This window comes from Columba livia, chromosome 3, assembly GCF_036013475.1.
Source record: "Columba livia isolate bColLiv1 breed racing homer chromosome 3, bColLiv1.pat.W.v2, whole genome shotgun sequence".
Lineage (NCBI taxonomy): Eukaryota > Metazoa > Chordata > Aves > Columbiformes > Columbidae > Columba > Columba livia.
The window spans coordinates 36,949,879-36,972,285 of record NC_088604.1 but is presented as its reverse complement, the minus strand read 5'-3'; the positions used below and the strand labels follow the sequence as shown (position 1 = coordinate 36,972,285).

The 22,407-nt window shown below is 37.0% G+C and overlaps 2 protein-coding genes across 16 annotated transcripts in view; one reads left to right on the top strand and one right to left on the bottom strand.

Moving 5' to 3' along the window:
- CEP162 (centrosomal protein 162) overlaps nucleotides 1-21,165 on the top strand; it is a 48,327-nt gene extending 27,162 nt beyond the window's left edge. For all 15 annotated transcript variants that reach the window (XM_065056459.1, XM_065056452.1, XM_065056460.1 and 12 more), the window contains 13 exons: nucleotides 328-555; nucleotides 1,235-1,372; nucleotides 2,298-2,410; nucleotides 3,153-3,261; nucleotides 5,114-5,240; nucleotides 6,162-6,325; nucleotides 7,814-7,918; nucleotides 8,973-9,197; nucleotides 10,204-10,874; nucleotides 11,775-11,916; nucleotides 13,831-13,929; nucleotides 16,180-16,314; nucleotides 18,404-21,165. In XM_065056459.1, coding sequence (XP_064912531.1) covers nucleotides 328-555; nucleotides 1,235-1,372; nucleotides 2,298-2,410; nucleotides 3,153-3,261; nucleotides 5,114-5,240; nucleotides 6,162-6,325; nucleotides 7,814-7,918; nucleotides 8,973-9,197; nucleotides 10,204-10,874; nucleotides 11,775-11,916; nucleotides 13,831-13,929; nucleotides 16,180-16,314; nucleotides 18,404-18,625 — 2,478 coding nt within the window. In that variant the 3' untranslated portion in view covers nucleotides 18,626-21,165. The remainder of the gene's footprint in view (nucleotides 1-327; nucleotides 556-1,234; nucleotides 1,373-2,297; nucleotides 2,411-3,152; nucleotides 3,262-5,113; nucleotides 5,241-6,161; nucleotides 6,326-7,813; nucleotides 7,919-8,972; nucleotides 9,198-10,203; nucleotides 10,875-11,774; nucleotides 11,917-13,830; nucleotides 13,930-16,179; nucleotides 16,315-18,403) is intronic.
- MRAP2 (melanocortin 2 receptor accessory protein 2) overlaps nucleotides 15,284-22,407 on the bottom strand; it is a 30,772-nt gene continuing 23,648 nt past the window's right edge. Inside the window, exon 8 of the transcript XR_010471225.1 lies at nucleotides 15,284-20,554. The gene's annotated coding sequence lies outside the window, so the exon portion shown is untranslated. The remainder of the gene's footprint in view (nucleotides 20,555-22,407) is intronic.

Below are 22,407 nucleotides of genomic sequence, written 5' to 3'. Positions count from 1 at the left end.
ATTACCGCTTTTCAAAAACTCAGTTGCCTAATAGAATAATTCTGGTAGCCAGATAGTGGCTCTCGTGTGAGAGGTGTTTGTTTCTCATTGTTTTTTGGCTTGTTTTCCTCAGACATATTTTGGAAATGATAAAGTAGCTCCTTAAAGTAAATGCAGGATGTTTTGCTATTAGAATGTTGTTTGGGGTTTTTTTTGTTTTCTTTTCTTTTCAAGGACATTGTGTGGTTGCCAAGAGCCAGACAAGCCAGTTAAATAAAACTGATGAGTGGAATTTTTGGTAAACAATCAGCTTGGTGTAATGTTTCTCTGAATTTTTCTATTCATTAGGATTTATCATTTTCTCCTACCAAAAATTGTGATAGAGAACTATATTTGCTAAAGCGAGTGCAAGTTGCAGAGGACGACCTGAACACAGCTCGTGAATTGATTCAACAGCTGACCAGCACGGTTTCAGAAAAAGAGAAAGAAATAGAGACAAAGATGGTAGAACTTAAAACACAGCACGAAAAAGAGCTTTCTCGGTTGGGTCAGGAAAATTACGTTCTTCAGAGTAAGGTACTTCATCATCTTGTAGCCCACTACTATAGACCAGGAGAAACATTGATTCTGAAACTTGAATTAATGTTATTTTATGTAAGTTGTTAATGAGCAGAAAACCCAGATTTACACACGTGCTACTAGTTTATAAATGCATACGCACTGTTGCATTTATTACCCATAAGACGTGATTTTTTTTTTTTCCACAGAGATAAACTATGTTTTCCCAAGTTCCTTTAGTTTTCTGTTTTGAGAGTTCTGCAGAAGGTTTTTTGCAAAGATTTAACTCACTCTTATGTAAAAAAATAAATAAATAAATATATATATATAAACAGATGCCAGTTGTTATATAAATAATTAGTACTATATGATGAGATTTTGTTTATTTTTTGATCCATTTTTCAGTGTTGTATTTTGCCTATATTGTGTATTCCCAGGATTATTCCACTATAACCTCCTGTCTAGATACATAAGAATAGAAGAGGCTAAAACTTAACTTTTCCCAAACTTTTTTATACTTCATATCTGTTTTGTAATGCTTCTGTAAAACTTCAAAAATAAGATTGGCTCTTTGGTGTGCTCTCATATCTTGATGAGAAGTTTGGCCTATTTTTATTATAAAAGTGTAGTCTTGTAGATAATTCCATATTTGTAACAAAATTTGCTTATTAATTGCGTGTCTTTTTCTTTCTGAAAGTTGAGAAGTATGGAAGAGCTGACTCAAGGAAAGAGATGGACCCATCATACAGCAACAGTTCCTGTCACTGAAGAAAAACTGGCACAAATACAAAAAGAAATTGAAGATCAAGAGGTCATTATTCAAGGTTACCAACAGGTACACCACACAGAACTGTGTTCTAACCAGTTTCAGAAAGAAAATTGTTTAATGGATGCTACTTTTCTGTTGAAAACAGTTATCTTGCTATCAAAAAAGTGGGTGCAATTTAGATGTGAAGGGCAAACGTATTGCGTTTTTTTAAAGGTATTTCAAACATGTCTAGTTTGGGCAAAGTTTTTCCATGATTCCACGTAACCATTATAAATTGTAAAAATATGCTGACTTGTCAGTTGAGAACTGGGAAAATACTTTATGGCCAATAGAGAACTACAAACTTTTTGCCACAAATGCAGTAGAAAACTAGCATTTTTAAGCAATATCAGAAATCTAGAGGGTTCCGTTTTTAAGATGTTTTTCATAGGATCTGAGGAGTTGATTTCAACGAAACCTTGTAAGTATGCCTGATTTTTATTACTCAGTCAACTGGAGAAATAGATAATTCAAGCTTAATAATCCTTTTGAATACTTGCAGCTGCAGAATCGAATAAGATAGTTTAACCAGCTCCCAGCTGGTGCGCGGCAGCATTTCTCGGTATAGGTCAGAAGTCTTGCCAGTCTGGCTGTGAACATCCTGCATTGGGGACGGTTTGTGTCCGTGGGACTGCAGCGTGGGCAGGCTGAGCTCTGATCTGTCAGCGCCCACCCATGTATATGCTTTTAGAATATAGTTGGGGTAGCTTTGCAGAGCAACTGGCCTGGGTTCTCCAGTATGAGTAGACACTTGGCCAAGATTGAATACTACTGTATACTACTTCAGCATAAAGCAATCATGAAAGTAGGTATCTATTTCAGAAACTTAGTAATAAAACATTTGGTGTTTGCTTCCACTTTTTCAGTAAGCAAACTATGCACATCATAGACCATTGGTTTTGAACTGGATAAAATGGTAATTTATGAACATTCTTTGTCTTTCTCATCTTAGGAAAATGAGAGGTTATACAAACAAATGAAAGAGCTACAGATCCAAAACAAAAAAAATGAGGAACGAATGTATAAGGAGAATCAGTGTTTAATGTCTGAATTAATAGCCTTAAGGTAGGCATATTTAAACACTAACTAAAATCTCTGGAGTTTTGAGCTGTGTTTATTATTTTAATTTATAAAGAATGACTGTGGAGTCTGTTAGATGCATGTTTTCCAGTGTTTCTTGGGTTTGTGGTTTTGGCTCTTTTTTTGAGTATTGGTTTGTGTTGATAATGGGCATTTAATTCTTAGTGTTCTTGCAGACTTGTGGGAAGACTCGAGTCTTTCATTTGGGAACTATTTCAATGCTAAAATTCAAGTATTCTTATTCATATCAGAGTGTAATGCATGCTACACTTGTTCTGGTATTACATCTCTGCTCATGCGTCAAAATATTTTGATATTGCAGTAAGGTACAGGGTAAATCAGAGGTGACAAGACATCCCCATAGTAGAAGAACAATTAGATTCACTGCACTTGAGCTGCTGTAAGATTTGGATCCTATACTAGTAAAGAGGAAAAAAAACTAGCAATTGTGTGTATTCCTAACTTACAAATCCCTGCCGTAGATGAGTTGCACTGAGCCAGAGTAGGTTTTGTTTCCCTCTCTCGTGTAGTCCCAACAAACAAGTTTGTGCAAGGTGAGGTGAATTTTTTTTTGTAGAAAGATGTCCTGCATAGTTGCTTCTTTAAGTCTGCACAGATTGACATTGTAGTACCATTTGGGGGAGGGTTGTGTTTGGTTTTTAGTATGTGCCACTATTAGTACACCAAGTCACTGCCTTGTATAAATGTTTTTGCTGTTACTGTTTAGAGAAAAGACAGCGAAGACTAATAATATCCAGTCACAGATTGTGCAGAATTCTGAACCAGCCAGAAACTGGAGTTTCACGGAACTGATGTCAGAGCTTCGAATGGCACAGGTAGCTCTGCACCAAGACTGGTTTTCATGTGTTCTTAAAAACATCACTTAACTAGCCATACTGTAGACTAATAATGTAACTGAAGAAAGTAGCAGAGGATGCTACTATTTGCCACACTTCTGTATCACAAATGTCTCATCATGTGAACTCTACAAGAAATCCCCTAAGACACAGATTCACTTGAAAGAAGTGCAATGTTGCCATGTTTACTGGTCATTCTGGAATACACTGTGGGAGCTTTCAGAAAGCAGTGATACCTCTGTAGCTTTCCCATATAAGACAAATCCGGAAGAGTGTTTATCCCCGCTCTGTACCAAGTAAGTTTTAGAAAAGAACATCAGAGTGAAAATAATCATTTGCTATTCACTCCTGTAACTTTTTTTGTAGTCCTGTAGGTGCTTGTGATTTTGAGGGAGGATATTTAGATATTTAGTAAGCTTCATGTTAAAATTAAAGGTTTTCAGAAACTTCTATTGTTCTGCTTCCTGCAAGTAGAGACTGTTCTGGTATGTTTCCTCTGATAGACCAGAAATTAAAAGCTGCTTCTTCCTTCTTTTTTTTTTTTTTTTTTTTTTTTTTTTTTTAATAAAATGAACTAATAAGGAATTAAATTATGATGAAAAATAACCCAATAACAACAAAGACAGGTTGGGTATGTGGTAAGAGTATCTTATGTGATAAGTATGTGGTAAGTGGAACATGGGAGGTTCCACTTAAATATGAGAAGAAACTTCTTCACAGTGAGGGTGCCAGAGCACTGAACAGGCTGCCCAGGGGGGTTGTGGAGTCTCCTTCTCTGGAGACATTCAAAACCCACCTGGATGCCTTCCTGTGTAACCTCATCTAGGTGTTCCTGCTCCAGCAGGGGGATTGGACTGGATGATCTTTCGAGGTCTTTTTCAATCCCTAATATTGAGTCTGTGATCTGCATTCAGTGAGGTTGAGGACTAGCAGAGGTGTTCCTGGTCTGATAGAGCTGACTGAGCTCTGAAGACTCCAGGGGCTCCCCAAGTTCCAACCTCACAGGTACTGCTGCTGCACTTTCCTGTCCTTAGGTCCAGCCTGTAATGAGACTGACCACAAGATCCAAAGATGGAGAAAGACACAGAGACAACACTACCATGGTCAGGCACACAGATAACACAGAGCGCAGTGCCTTTGCTCATACCACAAAAATACAAACAGCACTCTTGGAAACACAAGGAGCACAGACAGGTTGATCCTGTTGAGCAGCTCAGGATCGGAGTTGACGAGCAGTAACACAAATACATGCACATGATGGCCATCGCCAGCCCTGGACGCTTGGTCTGTTTACTGGCTGGCCCCAAAATCTCAGCCCATGCAGTTGCTGCTCCCTGTACGTGTGGATCCCAGGACCAAGAGCTTCCCTCTCCAGAGGCTGACACTGTGACATTTCCTCCTACTTAGTCTTGAAGTTTACTTGTGATCACATATCAACAGAACATGCAGAAAATGGCAAGCAATAAAATGTCGTAAGATGAACTGTTGGACAATACACGTCTGTTTAAGCTACAGTCTTAGAAATAAGTGATTTTCTTTACTGACCCTCTCAAAACACAGATATTTTCTGCTTTTGAGACAATTATATGTGTGTGTGTATATATATATATATATAAAGTATATATGTATATATTTTTATATTTAGCTTAAGTTTTCACTTGCTTTGCTACGGCAAGGCCTGAGAATAATAACAAAACACAAAACCTGGTTGCTGCTGTGGTCTCACACAACTGTTGTGATTCAATAATTTTATTTTAAAAGTGTGTTCACATTTTTAGTATGACCATGTGCATTCAGTTTCTCCTGTCTTACCATGTCCTCTAAAACTCAGAAGGAAGAAACTAAATTACAAGAAGAGATAAGACGTCTCAAACAAGATAAGCAAGCTCTTCAGGTAGACTTGGGACAAGCAAAGAAGGAGAGAGATTTAGCAAAAGTGCAGATTGCATCCACATCAGGTAAAGCACCTTCATTTTGTTGAATAATTTTGCCTCCTCTGTGCTTTACTAAATAAACATGTAACTAAAACTTGTTTCTTATTAAAATATGACTTAGCCAAATGCATCTAGACCGTTTCCCAGTATTGTCCTTCATGGTATGCTTTTATTAGAAGTTTAGACATGCTACAGTACTTTGGCACTATTAGAAAGCCTTTTCTTGTATCCAGCCGAACTCTTTGTTGTTGCCTATTAAGTTTCATTTCTTGCCTGTTTCCTGCTGGGCATGGAAAACAGACTATTCCATTTATACAACAACTCTTCATAAGAAAATATTTACTGTGTTGTATCTTGGTCTCCTGTTTAGATCTTGCCCTTTATTTACCTTTAACCTGATGCCTTGTGACATTTTAAAAACATTCTTTTCAGAATTCTTTCCAGTTTGACTTTAGCTTTCTTAATGAGAGAGGGCCAGCAATTGGACTCTTTTATTTCCAATATCAGGCATCAAGCACTAAGAGCTGTACTATTTGCCTCCAGGTCTCTTCTCAAAATGCTTGATCCAGAACTGGCAGGAGTATGGTCAATATATACCTATGCAGATATTCTGTATTGTCATCCATGTTGTTACTGAAAATTTGTTTATTAGAACATGATCAAGAATAGATCCTCCTGGGATTCTGTATTAAATACTATCCATGGTAACTGTCAACCACTGAGTACTACTATGTATGAGAAAAATAAGTTGTTGGGTTTTTGTTTTGTTTTGGTTTGGTTTTCAAATAATGTTGCATTTAAAATCCTAATTAGGGTCTGGTTTTAAAACTTCAGTGCAATAACAGGATTAGTAAATACATTAGATGTGGTGAGAAGGGTAGTGTTGACTAATTACTTTTTCAATGCGTAACTACTAAGAAGACTAAGGATAATTTATTCTTATAGATGAGAAGTCTTATGAATTTAAAATGATGGAAGAATCATACAAACAGGAAATTGCTCATTTAAAAAGAAGACTTCAGTGGTATGCAGAAAATCAAGATATTCTGGATAAGGATGCAGCTCGTCTTAAAGATGCAAGAGAAGAAATTGAGAAACTAAAACTAGAGGTGATGTTGAAATTTTAAATTATTTCTTTTCTAGTGATGAGTATAACGTAATTCCATCCTTCATAATAGTCCTTTTTTTCAGGAAAAATATGTAAACTGTTTATAACCTTTAAAGCAAACATGGAGTCTTTATATGCAAAATTGATATTACTGCATATGCAGTGAGAGTTGCAAGTGCAGAATGCTTAAAATGTGGTAACCTGGTTTTGCTTTTATTGGACATCTTGATGATTCTTCTGGAAACAAAAGTAATATGTTTCCTTAAAACTTGCAAAATTTGTGACTAAGAAAAGGCAGTACATTGTTACCTTAACAACTTGGAACATCTCTCCTGTCTTTTTCTTTTCCTCCTTTTTCCTTCATGGTAGCTTAGGCAACACTTTTTTCTCTTAAGTAGTGGTTCTAGATTCTTTCTTACAAAAAATTCTCTGGTTGTTGTAGCAGGAAGAAAAAAAAACAAAACGCTCAAAATATAAAGCAACCAAAACTAATATATGAATCTTGAATAGTTCTGAGATTCACATTGCCTGCTTGTCAGTAGATTTGACCTACGATTTCTAGAAATAAAGAGTTTTACCAGTGATAAAATATATTTGATCTTGGCGTTTTTTCATGGTGTTTTACTGGAGAGATTACAGATGAAAGGAGGTGCTTCTGAAGGAGCAGCCAGGGAAGGAGATCCCTTAAACACCACCATATCGAACTTTGATCAACATATCATTGCTGTGAAAGAAAATTTTTTGCATTTTCTCCAGGATGGACGGGTGTTTAAAAACAATGAAGAGCTCTGACTTCATATAAGCAATCAAATTAGTCAAACTATGCTGGCATAAAAGCATTACTTATGTTAACATTGCCAACATAAGAAATCAAGATAGTAATATTTCCAACTATACAAGGTGGAATATCACTGTACAGTGATTATAGTGGCCGATAAAGGTAGGAAATTCAATTTAGGTTAAGGCTTTGAGTCTTTGTGGCCAGACTTTATGGAAATGCAAGAGTGTTAGGTATACAGTTCCTCACACTGAACCTAAGAGTCAGCATTTATTTAGGCACAAAGTAAAGTTGCTTTTTGACTGTTTCTGTATCTTGTCATACAGCACAGCCTTGCAAATCACAAACTATTTCCTTACCTCACCCTGAATTCATGTAATGTACTGCAGTACTTCATATTGTAGCTTATTAATGAAGGTTGCATGCTGGAAGTGTGGCAGAAAGAAGCAGATGTACTGATATGAAGACAAGAATGTCCCAGAGTCGAAGTTTTCTTATAGATTTCCATGGCTAGTCTCAGCTTAAGTGTCTTGAAGATGCCGTAACTCAGTTTAAGAACCTCAATAATCAAATAGTACAGAAATTACTATTACCAGGTTTTAACCTGCAGAATACCTGCATTATGTTGTGTGTTCTTAAATGCTTACTTTTGTACTACAGGACCATGTCTCTGACTATATATTTTAGTTTATTTTCTCATAAATTGGATAGGTTGAGAAGCTCAGAGCTGAAGCTGGAGATCAGTGTGTGCAACAGAAGAAACGTTCACAGGACAGAGCAGCAGATGCTAAAAGAATTCAAGACCTTGAGCGACAAGTATGCAATAATAGAGCTGTGTTTTGTTTAACCTTTATTTCAGATAAGATCTTTTGTAACACTTACCAGCCCTTTCATAAATGTAATGCATTGAATGAAGCCCTATGATAAAGTAACTTGTGCTCAAGACAATTACTTATTATACTTACAAAGAACTCTTTTGCTACTATCTCCTAATAAGCTAATTACTGATATCCGTTTTTAAATCCTTTTACATTAAAAAGCTGTTTAAAGTTTCTTGGAAAGGAGCAAGAGGGCAAAAGCACACACAGCCTTGCTGTTTGTCTTCTAAGACTCCTTTTGTCAATGTTCAGTAACTCCTTAACATTACGGCCAATTTCAACCAACTTGATTGAAGAGCAGAGGTTTACATTTTATCGGATCCCTATGAAATTTGTGAAAACTGCAGGAGCAGAGACCTTAAAATTCTATGTTTCTACTGAAGAAAAGTTGGGTGGGAGTGGGCTTTCTGAAGCTTAGTGGATGCCAGCTGCATTTGGTAGGGATATGGGACAAATGGGAAAGAGCCTCTGCAGTATTCTAATGCGAAGAATATCTTATCCATAGGTAAGAGGGGCTTGTTATTAGTCTTGTGTGCAAGGTGTTACTTTTGTTTTATTGCAGACTTCAAAATAAAAAGCATATAATCTGTTATTTGGAGAATCATTTCAATGTGGTCATTAAATATCTCTGTAACAGTTGGAAAAGTAGAATGTGAATGTAAGTCCAGAAAAAAAGCAAGTACTCCAACAACATTAAAAGCCATATACAACTTAAGTGCTAAGAAAGTATATAAAAGATCCATTTGACACAAGACTGATCTGAAGATGAGAGCAATATTTTGTTTAAGATTATATATAAATCAATCAGTAAGAAATGAGTCTTGCTTTTCTGTAAATAATAGCATAAATGTAAACAATACAAAAATTCTTATATTCCATCTCTAGTTTTCATTCTTCACCCAGCTTAAGCACATGACAGTGTTGACATTCTATTACTTAGTTCAGTTTTCATTAGAACTCTATTCTTTTTGACTTAGTTTTCTTTTTGATAGATCAGAGAAATGGAAGGAATTCTCAAAAGAAGATATCCAAATTCCCTGCCTGCTTTGATTTATGCTGCTGCTGCTGCTGAGAAAACTAATGATCTTTCAGCTAAAACAAAAACAGTTGATTTTTTGGAGAGAAGAATAAAAAAGTTAGAAACAGAACTTGAAGGTAAAGATGATGAAGCTAAAAAAAGTCTCCGTGCCATGGAACAACAATTTCAAAAAATAAAGGTAAAAGCTGGCGGCTTGTTGAGTCGTCTGCTCTGCAAGTAGCAGTCGCAATGTCACTCTGGTCTAACACGGCACAGTGGTGAAAACTGAAGGCAAAGATGACATTCAAGGGAACAAATACTCATAGAATTCAGAGCCAGAATTTCAGTAGCTTCAGCACCTGAGATAAAAAGAGCATTGCAACCGTTGAAGTGGTGTTGAAACTGAGAGGACAGGTTCTTGAGGCATAATTTAATTGTTACAATTGGGATAAGAGGATTTCATCATGTAGGTCAGAGTAGCTGCTTACCTAATGCCTGCCGGTACCAAAGACTGTGGTTTCAGTTGGTGTTTCTGCAGGGAATGTCTGGGAATGCTAAACGTTCTGTCCAAAGATGACACGGTAGGAAGTCTTACTTCAAGAAAAAAGCGAACTGCACAAGTGCTTAATGAGCAGGAAAGGAAAACTGGCCAGTTGTTCCTCCTTTTCTCTATGTGAATAATGCATTACATTTTCCTCAGAGGCTATCCGTGCTATAAAGAAGGTTAGGTTTTCCTCAGCTCATTAGGAAGAGAGGTTCTGTGTGTCTGAATTTATACTTTTGCATTAAAAAAAAAACTGTTAAAATCTAAGATTATTTTTAAAATGTGAAGTACTATTTTGAGGCATATGACAGTAGTGTTTGCAAACTGACACATGGCAAATACGTAATGGCAAATTTTAACAAAACTAAAGATTTCTTGCCATATTAAAATAAGATTTTACTCTGCCTGTCCAAATGGGTAACATCTGTGGAGAACACAATTATATAAAAATGAAACAGTTCTTTGTCAATTTTTCTTTCCCATAGTTACTGTATTCATTAGGAGTAGATGATTAATTTGTAGTAATTTTTGAGTAATTTGTAGATTTTTGAGTAATTCTGTTTTTCACATGTGCAGTAACTTTAAAGAATGATAAAAAGAACTAGCAATAAATGTATACTTAAGGAAACCAGATTTTTTTTCTCCCTCTCCCCTCCATTAGATGCAGTACGAGCAAAGACTTGTAGAGCTTGAGCAGCTACTTGCCTACAAATTTGTGAGTGAATCACCAACACTGAACGGTGATAAAGCCCAATCTACAGAACTTGAACAGGAGCTTCAGAATCTAAGGAAAACCCATCAGATCACTGTTAAAAACCTCCAGACAGAAATTGAAAACCTTAGAAGTCAAAATTCCCAATTAAAACTCAGAAGTAAAAAGGATAATAAAGACTTACAGTCCACGGACTCTCCAATTAAGCAAGATAACACGAAAGACAGACTGTTAAAACTAAATGAAGAACTGGTCACCAAAAACAGAGAAATACAAGACCTTACAAAAACTATAGAGAAACTTCAAAAAGAAAGGATGATGATGTTGTCTGATAATAATTTGAGAAATAAAACTGATAATAAGGAAAACTCTACAGAGATCATGAAAAAGAATACCTCGGCAACAGACAAAAGGAACTCCAGCAACAGTGAACCCTTCCAAAGGATTTTCAACGATGACAAAGTATACCGACCAGATGCCTTTTCCGATTCTAATCTCTTGGAAGTTCTCCAAGAAAATGCACAGCTGAAAGAGGAGCTAGAAAGATTGTCTCTAGAAATGAACCGGCAGAGGGTGAAGTCTCAAGCAACACTGGCTTATTCTGAAAATAGCATACGAAGGTAAATGCTCAAACACGTTCCTTTTAAAACCTTGTTAAAGTGTCGGCTGATGCAGGACTGAAGTGGCACGTTAACATGTCAGCCACGTGTGAAGTTAGTTCATACTTGGCCAGTGTTCTCTGTAAATTTCTTTTATACTGTTTATTATTCATTTGGGTTTTTTTTTTGGACAGTGGTGGTGTTTGATTTTTTTAGAGCAGTGCACTGTCATGATTCTATGGACAAACCTATAATAATTCTTATTAATGCTACAGTTCATTGTGGGTTTGAGTAAGAAGATCTCAGTATAAATCATTGCGTATCACATGCTTTATATTTGTGTTGAATAGCATTAATGTTTGGTACAGATACTTTCTTTCACACTTGGGATATGCTTTCAGTGAAATTTACTTGACCAACTCCAGAAACTTTACAGTGGAATTTACTTGAATTTACTTGACCAACTGTAGAAACTTTACACTGGAGCTAGTTTCCCTTCAATCCATTCATAGTCAAAGTAGAGGACATTGGCATATTTAGGTTGCAACACATTCTCTTCTGAAATAGATAACCAAAATAGGACAGCTGAATTGTTATTTAAAAACACCTATTTTGTCTCCTTTTTTTTTTTTTTTTTTTTTTTTTAAATAAGAGGAGCCAAAAAAGATGATTGGCTGAGTTTTCTGTATTCTAGCTGCCTCTGCTTAAAAAAGGCACATGTTCAGCACTGTAGGCTTCACACACTGTCATCCCTCCAGAGCAGCAGTGGTGCTATCTTGTGAGGTTTTGTTATGAAATTTGAAAGCTGTGCTGCCTTTAACGTTTTTGATATTTTATATGTTCAAGTGAGAAACTTTGCTGCATTTTTGAAGAACTGTCTGTAGCTGCTTTACTACATCTTATTTTCCTGTTTCTGTTCAGGATGCAGGAAGACACGGCAGAATACATTGCATCTCTGAAAGCCTCCCATCAGAGGGAAGTGGAGAAGATTATTTGCCAGCATGCAAAGGAGCATTCTACTTCTAAAGTAGCTGAACTAAACAGCAGAATTTCAACACAAGAGGTAAGATACAGCAGATACATTCATTGCATATAGATATCTGTTAATGGTGTTTCTTTCTAAATTACTGTAAACTTTGTTTCTTTCAAGTAGGATCTACTGTTTCAAAAATGGGCCAGTGCCACTGTATTCACAGAATCACAGACTGGCTGAGGTTGGAAGGGACCTCTGGAGGTCATCTTGTCCAACCCTGCTCAAGCAGGGTCATCTAGAGCCAGTTGCTCGGGACCATGTCGAGATGGCTTTTGAGTATCTCTGAGGAGGGAGATTCCACAACTTCTCCAGGCTTAGAGACCCAATAAATGCTTGGGTACCTTCACAGTAAAGAAGTTTTACTTATGGTCAGACAGAACCTCTTGAATTTAAGCTGGTGCCCTTTTCTGCTTCTCCTGTCACTGGATACCACTGGAAAGAGCCTGGCTCCATTTTCTTTGCACCCTCTCTTCAGATGTTTGTAAACATTGACAAGATCCCTCTGAGCCTTCTCTCCTCCAGTCTAAACAGGCCCAGCTCCTCAGAATTTCTTCATAGGAGAGATGCTCCAGTCCCTTCATCATCCTGAAGGCCAGTCTTGCTAATAAAGACTTCACTACCTCACCCTTTTCCATGTCCTGAGTCACCAAGGCCCCTGGCCCATTCATCAGCAGGCCCATGTTTTCTCTAGTGTTCTGGTGGCCACTTAGGTACTCACAGAAGCCCTTCTCGTTGCCTTTGCCAGTCTCACCAGATTCAGTGCCAGGTGGGCTTGGGCTTTCCTAATCCTATATCTGTATGCTCATACAGTGTCTCTATATTCCTCCCAGGTTACCTACCTGTCCTTGTTCTCACTGTCTGTAGGCTTCCTTTTTGTGTTTGAGTTTTTGCCAGGAGTTCCTTGTTCATCCATGCAGGTCTCCTGGCGTTTTTGCATTTCTGCTTGTTGGGATGATCTGCTCTTAAGCTTGCAGGAGGTCGTCCTCGAATGTCAACTGGCTTTCTTGAGTCCCCCTTCCTCCCCAGGCCCCATCCCATCTTCCAAGCAGATCTTTGAAGAGGCTGAAGTCTGCTCTCCTGAAGTCCAGGGTTATGATCATGCTTTTTGGCCTGGTCCCTCAGGATCCTGAACTCCACTATCTCATGGTCACTGCAGCCAAGGTTGCCTTTGACACTGACACCCTAAACAAACCCTTGTTTGTTTGTGAGTGGAAGGCCCAGAGGAGCACCTGTCCTCACTTGGGTCAGGGAGTTGTCATCAGTGCTCTCCAGGAACCTCCTGGATTGCTTACACCATGGTGTTCCTCCAGCAGGGATCATGGTGGTTAAAGTCTCCCATGAAGACCTGGGCCTGCAATTGTATTTGTGCATTACAATTTTGTGAGTTTTGCACACTGTATGGAAGTAAAGAGCTATTGAATTTGGATTATTTCAGAGCTTTTTATAACTGAGGAAAGTTACTTGAAGATTGAGACTTGTTTTCATATTCTTTAGAGCAGGGGTGTCAAACTCATTTTCGCTGAGGGTCACATCAGCCTAAGGGTTGCCTTCAAAGGGCTGAATGTAATTTTAGGACTGTATAAATGCGGGAGTGGTCACATTGTATAAATGTGGGAGTAGTTACATTGTGTAAAGGTAGGAGAGGGTACATTGTATAAAGCTAGGAGTCCTTACATTATACAGTCCTAAAATGACATTCCACCCTTTGAAAGCAGCCACAAGGCTGATGTGACCCCCGGTGAAAATGAGTTTGACACCCCGGTTTAGATGTGCACGTGTGCTATGTAACAATGCTCGTGTTACATATAGTGTAGTTAAAATATGCATCACTTATACCTCCAGTGCTGCAATGTTGATTATATTTTTGGCATATTTTTCCTGTATAGGTTTACACATTGTTATGGGTATTTATGTCAATTACAATTATTTTTAATCTTTTTCTAGATATTAATAAAACATCTCCAAGAGCAAATCAGTGAACAACAGAGACATCAGGAAGCCCTTCTAATTTCACAGATGCGAGAGGAGCTCCTACAAAAAGAGGTATATTTAAACTCGTATTAGGGGTGCCTTATTCTAATAAGAGTTTTTATCCTTGTAAAGCCTCAAATAATATAAAGTCTTAGAAACAGTGTCTTTCTCAATTACTTCTACATCATTTATACCTGAGAATGCGATATATTTTTCTAATGTGAACAAGAGAACAACACGGCACAGAAAGTGGAACTTTTACCTCCTTTATTATTCTTAATGTTAGAAAAGTCTGGCACCTGTATGAAAATTGATCACCATGTTAATCCAAGTATTCCTAGCCTCTTCTTTGAGAGTTGTGATGGGTAGTAAATAGATGACAGGACTTTTTCTTTATGAAGAGGGTATTTTGTTATTGTATTCAAATTCTTTGTTCAGGTAAAGCCTCCATTTTTTTTATCCTTCACTGCCATAAAATTGACATAGGTGATTGTATTTTTGGTGTTCTCCTTTGATGTCTATTCAACTTGCAGTCTTTTAAGAACATTAAGTTAGTTGTAATAGTTTTTCTGAAATTCATTGGGTTTTGAGGGAGGTATTCTACATTTTTCCTAATCTTTTACTTCTATTAATAGCATATAATCTAAAAATTATACTTGTTCATGTTTTCATTTTTGGGCTAATATTGTGTAAAATTGCTGTCTTTTAGCTGTTTGAACTATTGGCCATGCTTTTGTCATTCCTGAAGTGCTGCCAATCTTTTTTTTAATCACCTCCATCACCTCCTGTTCAGGAGAGGACATTACCTGTCATAGCATTGTGCCTAAGCTTAATTCGCCATCTCCTTGATCTATGAACATGGCTAATTTTACCTTCATTTTCACAATGCAGTAATTAACCTGCAGGAGTTATTTGGAAGGAATTCTCTTTTTCTGTAAGTGACTGAGAACTCCAGACATTTAATCTTGTTTGCTGCCCACCTTTAGAAGAAAAGAGAGAAGTATTAACATGTGTTTAGTACGTACTTAATGTAATTAATCTTAATCTCACTAAACTCATTCAGTATTTATGGTATCCATACAAAATTCCAACTCGGTGAAGTGTTCATAGAAAGGTGAGGATTTGTAGGGAGACAAAAAAAGATGTATTAAACAAGCTCTATATTTGCTGAATGAAGGCTGAGACTTTGGATTCATATTATGAGCCTAATGACAGATGTCACCTTTCCATACAAAGCTTAATTCACTACAGTGATCTCAGTATAGATCATATTTCCTCCTGGGAAAACAGGGCGAGAGTACCATTTGCTTTACAGATTATTAATGATAGTGATGGTTAAAAGAGTGAGCATCCTATCTGACCCATGTTTACAGGCTGGATTTGAGGTGCTGGCATTTAAGAAAATGTAATGGAGTGCCTTTGTTAAAAAAAAAAATAAGAAATTACAAGACCATATAGAGAGAAATGTGAAAGTAAAGCCTTGCTTTTGCCCTCTAGTGTCATTGCTGTGCTGCTTATAGAATACATTTTCAGCATTAAATGGTTAAATAAGTTGAGCTGAAAGATGAAGGCAACTAAACCTACAAACATAATAAGTGATGGTAGTGAAAAGTGCTACTATTTGTAATGGGATCAAGAGTCCTCTGTCTAAAACAGTGGTACCTCAAAAAGGGCAGACTTTGCTCTGAGGCTCACTGGAAGATTATTATTTGAATACTAATCTCAGAAATGCTGTTCAGGGATGTTTTTCATTAACTATAACCATATACTTATCTGGTATAACAGCTTGAACATAGGACAGCTTTGTATTAGGAAATCAGTTGCAAGTCATTAGTACAGTTGACTAGACCTGGCAATTTTTAGACCAAAGAGGGTTTGTAATCCTGTCTGTTAGCAGCATGTCTTGTATTAATTTATTCCGTAGAAATACACTGATACATTTTGTATTTGATCTTTATTCAGAGTGTGAGAAGGGACTGTGTAAGAACATCTAATCATAGTCTTCTCTGGTAATTTTTTAGTATGTTTAGAAGTATAAAAATTGACTGTGAATAATCACTTTATAACGTATTATGAACAGGATTTGATTTATCAAAAAGAACTAGATTTTCATATCCTTAGGCCATTTCTTACAAATGAAAAATCCTAATCTAAGTCCCTGAGCCTCCAGTTAAACTCCTGAATAAAGGAGATTTCTCTTTTATCTCTTCTCTGCAGCTTTTGAATGAAGAGATTAAACAATGCAAATACTTTGAAAGGAATCCATTTTATATACTACTTAACACAATGATAACAATTTTCATCAATTCTCTCAAATTGCAGGTGACAAAACTGTTGGAAGAACTGAGGGAGGCTAAGGAGAGCCAGAGTCCTGAAATGAAACATTTCCTGTGCCTGGAAAAGAAAATCAAGCATATAGAGACCAGACGTGCAGAAAGAGAGCAAGAAATTCAAAAGGTACACCTGCATTTACTTCTCAACAGCAATTTATTGGTTTAACTGTATTTTCATGGTGTTTGCATAGGCTTGTTTAGCCCAAACTGCAGGGGGCAAGTACTTGTTGATACAGCTGTGGTTTTGTCTTTGCCTGTGGACGCAAGTGAATGTTGATGTGATGCTGGTCAGCCCTTCCTTGCTGTGGTACTTGAGATTACTTGTGCATGGCTCACATATCAGGTGTGTAACTTCCTCACAGCCCGACCTACAGAGGCCCAGCATTAGCAGAGGGTTGGACCACATCATTTCTAGAATTCTCTTGTCTCATGCGGTTATTTCATAGTTCAGTTCCACAAGAAAAGCTATTGAAAACCTGATGAAAGTGTGTAATGCAGAGTTGGTTAAGCTATGATGTATTCCTCAACTGAACTGTCATTTTATTCTAGTCCTGAAACCTGCATTAAAAGTATAGAAACATCTTACAGCAATCTACCACATACTGTCTTTAATACACAAAACAACAACAAAAGCCCTTTATCCTCCACAAACAAAAAGTTCTAGATTATGAAGGTTGGATCTTTGTGATACAGTACGGCTTCTTGTATCTGATATTTATGTCCCTTGAATGAGTAAAACAATTTTACACTGATTTTTTTTTTTTTTTTATCTCATTTTATTTCTTGGCCTCCACGCTAATTTTTCATCTCTCTGAGGAGCTTCTGTCATCTGGAAGCAGTTTTCTAGTTCACTTTTTTTTTCCTCAGCTCTTTCATCACCTAAATATGATTGTCATTCATGTTTTAACAAACCTGTGTTTTTTCAAACCTGTAGTAGTTCTTAGTTGGTGCAGTTTGTTCTAAAGTTTTGAAACCAGATCTCAAGTAATACAATTTTATGTGTAGAATTGCTCATGGTAGAAGGCTTTATTCTCATACATTTCTACAGCAGATACTTAATTTTCTTCCCCAGAAGAACTGTGCATAAAACAAGTCAGTGGATTAAGAACAAACTCTGCTGTGACTGATTTTATTATTCACATTCTGTCCTGCTGAAGGCAACTGTAATAGTTCTTTATGCTGTTCATTTGCTTTTGTATAATGTGAGAAGTTATTTACCATTTCTGTAGTGGCTGCTGCTGCCTAGTCTGTGATCTGTCTCCGCTGAATTAATTACCTGACCTATAGTATTTACTAAGATGTTATGTAATGTATTTAACAAAACCAGAGATAATAGTATACACCAGAGTTGCTACTAAGTAATTTCATCATTCCTGGTGCTACCGGCTTTGTTATGTATTAAGCTTTGGGTTTTGTTTGTCCTACTTTTGCACCTTCAATTATCTGCAGGGGGGCACCAAACACTCTCTCAAATGAATAGTAACAAATTGAACAATGTAGAAAAACTAATTGCTGGACAAGGAAGTAACGGATTACCCTTCGTATCAGACTATAAGTATGATAATTATGGCCATTGAATGATAGAGCTTTCCTTAAAGAATCTACTACAATTAATAGTAGTGTGGAGATTTTGATATCTTGTGACACTTTTTATTTTGGGTAATTTAATAAGATTATGCTATGGATTAATGTAAAAATAAATTCAAGCTTTTATCTGCAGAAGCTTAAGACCTTTGTGTCTACAGGATATTTTGTGATAATTTATAGAACTTTTGCTTTCTAAAAGCACAGGAATAGCCCATAACACATCATTCAGATTTCATTTGTTTCTCTTGCAGAGTATTCTTATAATTAATGCATTTAAATGGCAATTCAAAAGGTTCATTTTGATTACAGACAGTTTTATGGTTTAGGCTCAGTTTTGTCTTAAATATTCAAACTTTTAATTGCTGTTTTGGAGAGGATAATTCTCCTGAGACTCATTAGTCAGTAATGGATTCTACCCTTCTGTCACTAATGCAAATATTTAAAGGAATTTATTGCTGTCAGAATGATTTTTGTAATATTCAGAACAAATTGTTTCCACTTACCATGAGCACTGGGCTTTGGGACTGAGCATCGAATAGAATGAAGTAGCGCATTTTTGCACGGGGGCCATGTTGGCAGAGTATTTGACGAGGGAGTCCCAGCGCTGACTTGCTTCTGATTTGCAGGCAACGCAACTGACACAACATCTCAGCGAGGCTCGGCAAACCCACGAGGCTGAGAAGTGGCGAAGACTGGCACAGCGGAAGAACCAAGAACTGGAGAAATTTCGAGTGGAATTGGATTCAATATTAGATGTTTTACGTGAACTGCAGAAACAAGGGGTGGTTATTCCTGCGCCTAATTCCAGTGGATTCAGCATGACAGACGGCTGCTGGAAGACATCTTAGGTATGAGTTGATTAGAGAAGCAGAATATTTGAAGTTATGTATAGACAATATTGTTGAAAATCATTAATGTAACACTTGTAAATTTAATTACATTCTGTTCTGGAATCCTGCTTGTCCAAAAGTAGATTTGCACTGAGCAACACCCCAGTCATATCGTATGTCTTATATTTCACTAGAAATAAAGCTACATGCCATTTAGAAAAAAAAAAATAGGAATATTGAGGTTATTCTACAAACTCAATTACCATTGAGAAAATCCATTTGATGCTTTTGCAGATACTATAGAACATGCCTGAATATTTTTAACTTTTGTTTATAACTTGTTGCACCATGATTCCTTTGTGCGCAATTTGCGCAGTATGCTGTTTGGCTTGTATTTTTAGTATATAGAGTTACTATTTTTCATTTGGTAGGGCATGAAAATCCTCCTTTTTCCAACATTTTGTTTCTCGCCATCCAATCCATAAAACACTCCTTCCCTTATCCTAAAGACTCCTTTCAACTTTGTGAATGAGTGGAGGGCTGGAGCAGAGCAGGTGTTCTCACATGATGACCAAATTCAAACTCTTCTCTGTTTACACTGCAGATATTTCCAGCTGTGCTGGTAAGAACAATGGCAGAGTGGTCAAGCTGAATTGTTATGGGACAGATATGAAAAAAAGCCTGTAAAATACAGTGTGAGAGTAGTTTTTGGTATCCCTTTTAAAAGGGAAGGCTATATCGATGATCTTTACAGAATAAAGAGGCCAATTGAATGTGAAGACAGGGATATGTCAGTGGGGAAATTTACAGTTAAAACACTGACCAAATCGGAAAAGGGGACAGGAAAAAAGAAATAGTCTTCAGTATTGACAAAGGAGACTAGCATGCAGAAGTGGGAATAATCTGACACCCAAATACTGAACGTGGATATAACTTTCTGCTGAACTGACAGGCACCACAGCAGGTACCAAGCTGAGTTTTAGATGGTTGCCTTCTCCCTCTCCTCTCATGCCCAGCTGGAGTTTATACACCTCAGTGTAGAGCCTGTAAGATACTAGACAGCATAGGAGCAATTCCTACTGCATCACTAACATGTAATTTAGTGTGCTAAGCTTTTGGTCCCTTGTTTCAAAAAAGAGATGGACCAGCTCCAGGGAAGAGAACAACCAGCAATATATTTGGTGGCTGTAATGACAAGTTTTTCAAACAATAAAATCAATAAATTGCTAGTTTGAAGTCTCAGCACTGCCAAGTCTTTACGAATTCCATAGAACGTCTATTAAGGTTGTAGATAATTAACTGTACTTATTTATGGCCAAGAGAAGATAAAAGCTAGGATCTACTGTTCAGGTATTGGTTGAAGCCTTTAATTCGTGTGAAATAGTTCGAGTCTGTGTATATGTATTTACGTGTCATGCTGCTTCAGGGACCAGCAGTAAGCATGCATTTTTGGCATATACAGGCATGTGACTGAGCACACATAAAGAACAAAATAGTATAACAAATTATACTATCTAGACAGAGACAGTAAGCAACAGTTGCTTGGGTGTGGGTTTTTTTTGAGCATACACACAAAGTGAGATTGTATACACATATATAGAGATATAAAAAAGCAGTCAGTTAACAATTAATATAGTAATCTTGGTTGCTTCATATTCAGATATTTTCAGTATTTTTAGTATGGGTATTTTGTCCCCCAGTAATGAAGTATTAGTCTTTATTAATAAAATGTGTAAATACAATCATGCTTTGTATATAAAATATCAGCTATATGTAAATATGCTCTATTTTCTTGATTTGGGACTGTTTTACAAATGAAAAAGGATAAAACTGACTAATTTCAACTTACCATTTATTTCCTGTAGAATGTGCTGTGTCTGTAATACTGTCTTGTGTGCAGCAACCCTTGTGTTGCCAGTTGCCAGGATCTCTCTCAAACGTAGAATCCTTAGGTCATCAAGAGTGTTGCCTTAGTACTCATGCAGTTCATTCAAACACCTCTTAAAATTCTTATATTAGATTCTCAGCAAATGCTGGTATCTTACATAGAGAGAGAATTTAATTTGAAATTTATTTCAAGCTAAGTCTTGTTTACTGAGCAGAGACAGTACTATTTACTGTTTCTATAAGTTACAATATGGTTTATACTGTGTTCTTACGGGTATTTATGTAGCTGTACACTCACTGAGTTTTCAGGCATCTACCATGAAGTGGGCACTCTACACAGTAACAGACTGTCTCTGCTCTTGAATGGTGTCGCCATGATGCTCTTTTTGGAGAGCTAAGGGCCAAGATTTAAATTCTATGCTCAAGAATTTATAGTTCTTGACTTTCCAGCAGACTTAACCCTGCTGAAAGGGAAAAAACACCCTGAAACAGAGCAAAAAGGCTGACAAAACAGGTTATTAGCTTTTGATGTATTCCACTGAGGATTTCAGTAGGATCTTTCAGAGAATTATATACTCTTGTGTGTTTTTCCTTTTTTTAATGCCATGCTATTTAGTCACACATTTTCATAAGGCATTATAATGAATGGATTAAAAGAATCTGAAACATAATTTATTTGAATCAATGCCTCATGGGTAGCTTGAATTCACTTGTTTACAGCAAAGCAGCTGGAGTATAATAATTTGAATTGTCATGTTTGAAGCTTTTAGGAAATCAAGTGAGCAGCTGGCTGGGTGACTCAGTGACCTGGATTACAAGGAAGACATTTGCTCCAAGAGAAGAAAACAGAGGGTGCAGAAGAATATCAGGTCTCATCATGGCATTTGTGACAGTGTGCTCTATTGCAAGTTTTCTGAAATACATGTCAGTTTTTCTTGTAACAAATTAAATTAATTTAGCTTTGTCATCTTTCACTGCTGGAAGGACAGGCCAGAGTAGAACAGCACACTGCAGTTCCTCCTTTGGGAAGGGTTTTGTGGGGTTCTTTCAATCACAGAGTGACAAAAGGTGTCAGTTATAAAGTATTCAGAATGTACAGCTCAGATGCATAAGTACTAAATTGCATGACCAATGCCCAACACACATCACTTATTTCACCTTTTAGCCTTAGAGAACATTCATCACTGGGTGCCAGGAGAGAAGTTGATGGTTTTACCTTTCTATTTCTTTTCTCTGTGAGCAGGCATTTTCTGGCTTTATACTGTAGGTTATTTTGGTTTTGTTTGTTTTTTAAAAAGTTACACAACTGAAACTTGTTTACACGGAAAAACATTTCACAAATATTCACCTTTGAAAACTGAAATACACACCTTGGCCTAGTAACTTCATACAGAACATAGTGCATGTTTATGCAAGCAAACATATGTAATTATGCTAGGGTGACTCTCCATGAAGTTAAATCTACCAGCCACAGGTGATGCATTTAGTGAATTTTGAGAAGAGTCTCTGAAACAGACAGACCAAGCAGTAAGAAATTCCATTTCCAAACTACATTAAGTTGCAAGTATTCCTTTTGAAGGATTACGCTGGTCAAAACACACTTTTCACTTCGTAGTGAACCAACTCATGCTGCTTGACTAGGAGAAGATTATTTTTTTTTTTTTAAAACACACTACACAAAGCTGGTTATTATGCCAATCCCCTTTCCCCTGAGACAAAAGACCATGTCTGTTAGTTCTTAAAAAGGGAAAAGAAAGAAAGAACAGCTTTAAAATAACTGCTTTTGAAGACTGCAGAAAGTTTCTGCATTTGCCTTTGCTCTACTGCAGAGGTAGAGCAAAACATCTGAATCAGACTGTATTGCTGCTGCAGAGCTTCTGAAGCCACGTGGGAGCTGTGCGGTGGGGGCTGGC